The 9208-nt window shown below is 38.3% G+C and overlaps 1 protein-coding gene across 1 annotated transcript; it reads right to left on the bottom strand.

The window, feature by feature from the left end:
- Window positions 1–355: 355 nt before the first annotated feature.
- Window positions 356–8959, bottom strand: LOC140167545 (heat shock protein 83-like). Its single transcript, XM_072190874.1, is given in 10 exon segments — window positions 356–2504; window positions 3162–3495; window positions 3939–4355; window positions 4671–4833; window positions 4835–5025; window positions 5626–5763; window positions 6415–6609; window positions 6906–7406; window positions 7911–8079; window positions 8807–8959. Coding segments are annotated over 9 exon segments (2202 nt in total). The 5' UTR covers window positions 8070–8079; window positions 8807–8959; the 3' UTR covers window positions 356–2400.
- Between the last annotated feature and the right edge of the window lie 249 nt (window positions 8960–9208).

Below are 9208 nucleotides of genomic sequence, written 5' to 3'. Positions count from 1 at the left end.
CCCCCAAAAAATCCTTATCCCTTTGCACAAGCAGAGCTGCCAGTCAGTGGTGTCAAAAAAATACTGGCAACACGAGCCCAATTTTTGGGTTCCCAATTTGCAAACCTGAATGTCTAGACATGCAATGGGGGCAAAGCGAGCAGGAAATTTTGCATCAATGTTCACGTATCATTTTCCAAAGCCTTTTTAAAGTGCGTTATTTAAAAGGTGCCCCATGAATGTGCCAAAAATTGCTTTCCCCTTATGGCTTGCCTCCACCCCCAATTTTACACTTGCCAGGGAAAATCCCCAAAACATAATTTTACAGGCATTTGCAAGACTAAATCTACAAAATACTTCACATCACAAGTGAACATTTATCTTTGAATATATTTTTTTATTAAACAGTTTGTTTCTTCATAACAATACATAGTACATGTTTTACATACATAAAATACAAAAAGTTTAATATTGATCCACCATATTTGGAGTTCAATATGTTAACAGTTGGGAAACATTTTTTGAAACCTTTGTTTGAATTTCAGACACTTGATGAATACAAACATCTGTCAGTGACCCAAATGTGCAGAGTTAAGCTACTTATCACACAAGGTGTACAACATGCATGAATTTTGTTTCGGACCTTGAATACCCCCAAGTTAACATTTCGATCGACCCACACCTGAAGTTTGTTACCCATTTTGGTTTAGAACATTCAGCGCACGATCCCATCACAAAAACCGGTTGCGTCCAAAGCATATGACTAGTTTTAGGGAGCTATTGTAATTAGTCGCAAGCACAACACAAATAGCATGCGCAGTTGGCATATGACGATGTAAGGTTCAGTCTAATGTAACGTGCCTTTCACACATGACCAAACTTGAAGAACTACATGCAATCTACAATTGTACCCCAAATTAACTTATTCAGTCAATTCTCTTGCATGTTTGCAGTTTATCCAACGGTCGAATATAATTAAGCACATAAATATCATTACACAATCATTTGTTTCCGTTATCTACATAGGGTGATATGTATTTCTAGGGTTGCGTTATACAGGCTTGCAATATTCTAACAAGCTGCTGCATTTTTTAAAATACTGTGTGGCAGGAACATTCGAGTACAGTACATCAGTTTTGAGTCCATTATACCAAAATCTATGTACTAAAATTGTTTTCATAATTGTCCAGATCTAGCATAGTTATGGATGAACAGTACCTCATAAGGGTGGTGTGCATAATTCATGCTTTGTAATAGAAGTCCTGTTTCGAGTGCGAAAGGACATGATGGTAATGCAAGTTTACTTTGGCAAGAAGGAAGCACCCAAGATTGAACTGAACAATTATGAAAACGGGTATAGTATCACTATCAGTCATCAAGATAAGTTTGAAAACTGATACTACAAGCACACAATTTGTGGCTGAAGCTTAGCATACAAAAGACATTTCAAGCAAACTAATTGAGAACACATCATTTAAATGAACTATATTATATCGTAATAGAACTAGTTGAACATAATCCAAAGGCAAATTCAATTTACTGACGAGGAAAGTATGTTTTGGTTAACTTGTTCAACTTGCCAAAAGTTTACCTTTCTACCAGATCTAGTATTGATATAACAGTAACAGTCGTTCAGTTCTCAAATATTTTGCTTTAACTTATGTTTGGCAATGTAAAGAATTTTTTTATTAGTAGTACAATGTAACTCTTCATTTAGTCATTAAATATGTAGCATTTGAGATCCTGCTCATACATATTAAAAGACTTATTGTGCTTAATAGGCCTACCAGGTATTGTACTGCCAAGCTGCAAAACCTACACCGCAAAGTTGCTTAATTTAAACCTTTTAATTTAGCGAACTTGAGGCTATACTATATAGCTTGAAGTAGAAAAACAATAAAGGGCTTCATTGCACAATAGAAATGATGAAAACCTAACATTTCTTTTTCCGACTTCCCAATTGCAACTCTCCGGAAGGCACATGTACTTGCCCGCTCCACAGCCAGCAGATGATGACGATGATGATAATGATGAAAGGCAGCAAGTTGCAATGGACTAGCCATATCACAGCAGCTGCATCTTACATGTGCTTACAGCAATCCGTAATATCTATCTTCCTTGCATTGGTTATCACAAAATAGTAAGTTCTCAAATCAAAAAACAACCCTGGTTTGAGCATTTTTTTCAGTTCTGTAACAAGCTTTTTCTTAGCATAGTCTTAAACACTCATAAAAGGATTATTCATTGGTAGTCTTTTACTGGAAATGTAATGTCCGAGCTGAGCTAGAAAATTTCCAAAAAGATTGTATGAATCCAAATAATCTTTATTAACTTTTTGGTGCCACACAATCACTTCAGAGTTTGATTCTCAAAATAACCAATTTCTAGCGCTGCAACCAAGAGTTTTGATTGGACAGTGGTTTAATCAACCTCCTCCATTCTTGATGCATCCTCTGCATCACCCTCCAGTGGTGGCATCTCTTCCTCAGCTACATCTTCTGGTGCTGGCTCCTCCTCATCAATACCTGGAGAGAACAAAATGGGTATTCCAGGGGTGAATCAACTTTAATTGCGAGAAAGTAAAATTTTGAGCTTTTCCAACCCACGCATTATTTCAAGCATGTTCTTATGTTTCCTCTCCTGTTTCTATCTTAGATCAACTCCTACCATTAAAACAATGTTTCCAAATTTCGAGTTGTATTGCTCCAGTGGTTTTGCTATGAGTTAAGCAATTTAAAGGTGTATAACAATATCCCATAGGATACACTTTCAGTGTGGTTACCACAAATCGCTACGCTTTTGTTCACACCATTTAAACGAAAAATATCTTGGGCATCAAATTCCACTGAGAAAAATACGAGCTTACGATACCAAAATCTCAATTGGGGATTAGGCTGTTGATCAGGTCAAGCTAAGGCATAATTTGATCATAGAGTTAATGGTTGTTTACTTGAGTTCAAATTTCATTGAAATTTTGTATAAACATTGAGGCTAATCAGGCATTGGTGTACAAAGCAAGTCAGGACCAAATATCTTTGGCCTTGTCAAAGATAATCATGGTTTTCATTGCCCAGTGCTATCGTCATTCTTGCTTCGATCACCTCCTTACAAAATATTTTCATTTCCCTTTAAATACTGGTTTTTATGTAGTTTTATTCATTGGCAATTAAATGAACACTTACCAAGACCCAACTTGATCATTCTGTGAATACGTCCAGCATGCGTCTGTGGCTCTTCAAGACTGAAACCTGATGCGAGTAGGGAGGTTTCGTACAACAGCATAACCAAATCTTTCACGGATTTGTCGTTCTTGTCGGCTTCTGCCTTCTGTCTGAGTGACTCCATGATGGGGTGCTCTGGGTTGATTTCTAAGTGCTTCTTAGCTGCCATGTAGCCCATGGTGCTGGTGTCTCGTAGTGCTTGTGCCTTCATTATTCTCTCCATGTTTGCTGTCCAACCGTATGTACTTGTGACTATACAGCAAGGGGAAACCGTTAACCTGTTGGAAATTGTGACCTGCGATACAAAAGTTGGAGGGATTAGTAAATGGGATTTTTAGAAATACAATTTTGCAGGTTATCAAGTGAACCCAATTTATATTATAATTTGTACCAATAGACTGGTAAAACTTCACAGGCTGACTATTAAGTTGAACAGAATTCTTGGGAATTTACATTGTGTGTAGTATACCTGTAGTTTAGAGAAGCTCTGTTGATTACCCAAATTGTTTCAAAATTTTCAAACTTGGTTCCATACACAATTTACAATACACTTTAAAAACTTACAAATGCATAATTTTCTTTGGTACAAGCAAGTCAGGACCAATTAAATTTGGCCTTGTCAAAGTTAATCACGGTTTTCATTGCCCAGTGCTATCATCATTCTTGCTCATGTCAACATCTATGCCCATAAATCGTTGCCATATCAATTAAGCTGTCGATATCACAAAAAATACTCACTTTTTCTACTTTCTTGTCTAAGATGTCCTTGACCACCTTGCACAGATTCTCAAACTTGGCCTTCAGTTCTTCTCGCCTCTTCTTCTCATCCTCATCTTCAGGGAGTTCTAGACCTTCTTTGGTGATAGAGACCAGTGTCTTGCCATCGTATTCCTTGAGTTGTTGCACGCAGTATTCATCAATGGGCTCGACCATGTAAAGTACCTCGAAGCCTCGCTTCTTCACACCCTCAACGAAAGCAGAGTTGGCAACTTGGTCTCTGGATTCACCAGTGATGTAGTAGATTTGTGTTTGGTTCTCCTTCATGCGGCTGACGTAGTCCTTGAGGGAGCTCATCTCATCTCCTGAATGTGAAGTGTGGTACCTGAGGAGTTCGGCAACCTTGAGACGATTTTGTGAATCTTCATGAATACCGAGCTGCAAGGAGAAACGCATCAATTGATTTAGTTTAATTCTCACAATTTAGTATGATTCTTCTGTAGTATTCTGGCACAGTTTCGAGAATATTAACACAAATCTTTCATGAGAATCCATTAATGATTAATATCCAATTGGTAAAGATATTCTAGTACAAGCAAGTCAGGACCAATTAAATTTGGCCTTGTCAAAGTTAATCACGGTTTTCATTGCCCAGTGCTATCATCATTCTTGCTCATTTTGCGAGGTCCAAAATCTATTCTATACCAATGGAAAGGAGTAGCAACAAGATTTGTTTATAATGTATAGTCTTACCTTAATGTTCTTGCTGAATTGCTCGTAGAATTTCTTGTAGTTCTCGGCGTCTTCGGACAGGTCGCCAAAAAGCTCCATGCACTTCTTAACAATGTTCTTCCTGATCACTTTCAGGATCTTGCTCTGTTGGAGCATTTCACGAGAGATGTTCAAGGGGAGATCTTGAGTCAACAACACCCTTGACAAAGTTGAGGTACTCTGGGATGATGTCTTCGCAGTTGTCCATGATGAACACTCTTCGTACATACAGCTTGATGTTGTTCTTCTTTTTCTTGTTCTCAAAGAGGTCAAAAGGTGCCCTCTTTGGTATAAAGAGGAGAGCCCGGAATTCCAGCTGGCCTTCAACTGAGAAGTGCTACAAACGAAAAACCAAAATTACATTAATATTCTGTTTAAATTTGTAAAATCTACATTAGGCAATCTATAAAAATGTTCTGATGATATTGTGGGTCAGAGATGAGCACTGCAGTCCTTGGACATTGGGAAAGAGGTCCTACTGCAGTAACACCCACCACATGCCCTAGGCAGTACTAAATCGGTCACCAGAGACCTGGCGTCAACAATCAAGCACAAGCCATGAGGTTTACTCTCCTTCCATAGGCACCACCAGAAACCATCAGAATCTCTGAACCGGCGAACCAGCTGCAGGGATTTCGGCTTGGCGCAGTTTGTGCTGGAAGGGTCTTAAGTGAAAATAATGTGTGTGTATATTTGGTTGAGACCGATGCAGTGGAATGTGGAAAGTTCCAAATTACTTTATTAAGTTCTTAACCCTCTCCACATGGGGGTCAACTGCAGATTTCAAGTTTGGTATATTTATCAAAGTGTCCATACTTGGAATTGGCATTGGCATGAAAAATGCATTAAAATTAGTACAAACAAGCCCAGTATTGCTTCAGTGGTTCTTGAGTAAACCTTTTATGTTGAAGCCTATTGCAGAGCATTATTAACCTACCTTGACTGCCAAATGATCCTCCCAATCATTGGTGAGCGACTTGTAGAATTCACCATATTCCTCTTGGCTGATGTCATCTGGATTCCTGGTCCAGATTGGCTTGGTCTTGTTCAACTCTTCATCTTCTGTGTATTTTTCCTGTTTAAAAGAAATGGGTGAAAATAATATTTGTTCAAATGTAATATAAACATTAACCCAAAAGGTCATTTTGAAGTTGCAAATGACTGCTTCTCTATGCAATAAGGGACTTCATGCACTGGCACTCCATTATAGGGTACAATGCATTATGGGAAAGCATCCCAGCCAATGTATTATCAAGGCATTTCATTATTTACACTTTAGAGGTTTGGGGAGCTTTTTTTAACATTGCATTATGGGATTGGGAAGGCATTCCACTATTTACACTTCACACTGTAGGTACAATACATTATGGGAAGCCCTAGCATAATTTTAACATTGCATGATGGGAAGGCATTCCACTTTTTGACGGACAGACCCACATCATTAGTCACGAGTCAGAAAAACAAAGCCCATACGGGGAAATTTATAGGTTCAATACACTAAATCCTAAGGTTCATTGTAATGGGTTTTATCCCCCCCCCCCATATGCACAATGGCCTATTTGTCATAACCCAATAACTGCATACATATATGGAAAATTTTATATAAATGTGACCAGAGGCTTCCTTGACTCATTTGCTATAGGATCAATGTATTACCCTGCAGAAATAAACTAAAGCAAAATTACTGACACTGGAAATAAAATAAAACAAAAATAATGTATCTTACCTTGATTTTCTTTGTCTTCTTTTCAATCTTCTTATCAGCATCCTCTTCATCCTCATCCAGATCTTCAATCTTTGGCTTCTCCTTGTCCTCCTCAGCGGCATCCCCTTCTGTTTCTTCTTTCTTTTCCTCCTTTTCTTCCTTCTCTTCTTCTTCTTCCTCATCATCACTGACCTCCTTTTCGCGTTCCTTCTCGACCTGTAAGTATAAACACAAGTTGTTAAAGTGGCTAACAATGAACTTACGGCCAAATACTATGCCGCTTGGAGAATGCTCTCATATCTGGAGTTTAAATAAACGAACATATAACCAATATGAAATGGAAGTTTACTTTCATTTTAAGTTGAACAATGAAATTGATAGTTAATATTTAGCCACTTTCCAAGAACATTGTGACATTGGATCAATGCAAAAATAGACTTGTAGCTTAAACTTCTTTCGATTCCAAAATCATTATCATTCGAAAACACGGAACCACTAGTCAACTAACTCACCATCAGCTTGATTGGGTAGCCAATGAACTGACTGTGCTTCTTCACAACCTCCTTGATCTTCTTCTCATCAATGTAATCCATCTGGTCTTCCTTCATGGTCAGGATAATTTTGGAACCACGGGTAACCTCTTCATCCTGGATGGGTCTGATGGTGAAAGAACCTCCGGCTGAAGACTCCCAGCAGTAGCACTCGTCATCATTGTGCTTGGAGACGACGGTTACTTTGTCGGCGACCAGGTAGGCGGAGTAGAAACCCACACCAAATTGACCAATCATAGAAATATCAGCTCCTGCCTGCAGGGCCTCCATGAAGGCTTTGGTGCCAGATTTAGCGATGGTACCCAGGTTGTTGATGAGATCAGCCTTAGTCATGCCAATACCAGAGTCAATGATGGTGAGGGTCTTCTCTTCCTTGTTGGGGATGATGCGAATGTAGAAGTCCTTGCCACTCTCCAGACGGCTGGCGTCAGTCAAAGACTCATAGCGGATTTTGTCCAAGGCCTATAAAGTGGATGAAAATTTATTTATTAGATACATCTGTTATTCAATATGCATGGCTTCCCATGCTCCAGAATAAATTTAATAGGATTAATAACATAGTGATTTTCCAAACCAAGCCCACTATAAACTTCATCAAAATTCCAATTTTTGGAACATGCATGTGCTTAGTTTTCACTGCTTTACTGAGGCAAATGGCAAAGCAATGTTGGTAGGGAAATTTATTATATCACACATTTATAAGAGATCTTGACTTTACAGGTAGGTACCATATGAACTGAATATTGTACAATTAATTTTAAAATATGAATTTCATTTTCATTTATTTAGCACTAGCAGTGTTTCAATTCCAACATGCCAAAAATTGGCAAAACTATTAAATTTGAAAAAATATTCTTCAGTGTGTAACAGTAAACTTCTTACACATGCACCCACTTTTCCAAGCATGCAAACTTTGTTAAGTTTGTAAGAAACCCCTTCCCAAAGCTTGAACAAGACAAAACTTACATCTGAAGAGTTGGAGATCAATTCTCTCAAGAAGATTTCTTTGTTGGAGTAGAAGGTGTTGATGATAAGACTCATCAATTGCGCAATCTCTGCCTGGAAAGCGAAAGTCTCGCATTCCTCATCCATGGGTTGTTCTTGAACTTGCTGAACTTCTGCCATTTTTTCTTATCTGAAAGACGGAAGATTTTACAATATTAGTCGTCATGCCTGGTTAATAAAAAATAATTTCCCAATATTGAGCAATTCCAGTGCTAGCACTAGCAGCCCAATTTACATTCATCATGCATTGCAACTTCAGTTCAACAGGCCCGGAAAAAATGGGGAATTCAGGAATCTTATATGCATTGCCATTGTGAGTGTTGGGACACATTTTGGACTAGTTTGAACCAGAGTCCGCATGTCTGAGAAGATCTTCTCGACTATACTGAACTATAAAGCAGACCAAAGACCGAAAAGTCGGGTTTCTAGAATAGATTTGGTACTTTGGAGGACAACCAATAAAAAAAGAACCATGCGTCGACACGGAAATGAACAAAAATTTTATGTGATCTGGCACTGCCAGCAGCAGCGAAGACTCCAATTCCATTTATTATAATGACGATAATTAAACATGCACAAAGTTAACAAAACAATTTACATTTAATATTTAATTACTTGAGCTCGGCTCCACTCCACTCGCCTTTACATCATACACATGGACATGAATTGAAAGCAACGCCGTGCCCGATCATCATAAGATCCAACACTCGTAGTGCTACACGTGGGCTAAACAGGCAGAGCAGACGCCGTTTTTTCTGATTGATTGATACATTGCTGCCTTGCTGGATACGCTAAAATAAAAAGAAATCACACGAAAACACCAACAAATATGTAAACGATCTTTACGTTTTCCTTACCTTTTGTTTCAGTACTTGTTACAGAATGAACTTGTTGAGACGGTCGATTTATTGTAATTACAGGACGCACAACCTGCCGGTTTATATGCCGATTGATGAGTAATCACGAAATTCCTTTCTTCTCCACATGTGTTTGGACCGCATCACTGCCGCTAAATGGGTATTTAAATTTCATCCGCGTTGATTGAACCGGAAGTTGATATTATTTTCTCGTGTAAAACCATCCATTTTCTGTAATAAAGTTATTTTACAAATGAAAAGCATGCACAAGAGTTCCTTGCACAATTTTAAGGTTTGTCTTTGGGTTTAAAATGGATTCATTTAGAGAACTTATTTACAGGATGTAGAATTACGCATGTGAGTAAAGCGGTTTTCGGGAATCTTCTATAACAGGATGTAGCT

The sequence above is a fragment of the Amphiura filiformis genome, chromosome 1 (genome assembly GCF_039555335.1).
Source record: "Amphiura filiformis chromosome 1, Afil_fr2py, whole genome shotgun sequence".
Classification (NCBI taxonomy): Eukaryota; Metazoa; Echinodermata; class Ophiuroidea; order Amphilepidida; family Amphiuridae; genus Amphiura; species Amphiura filiformis.
The sequence above is the reverse complement of the archived record's forward strand: the minus strand, read 5'-3'. Positions and strand labels throughout refer to the sequence as shown.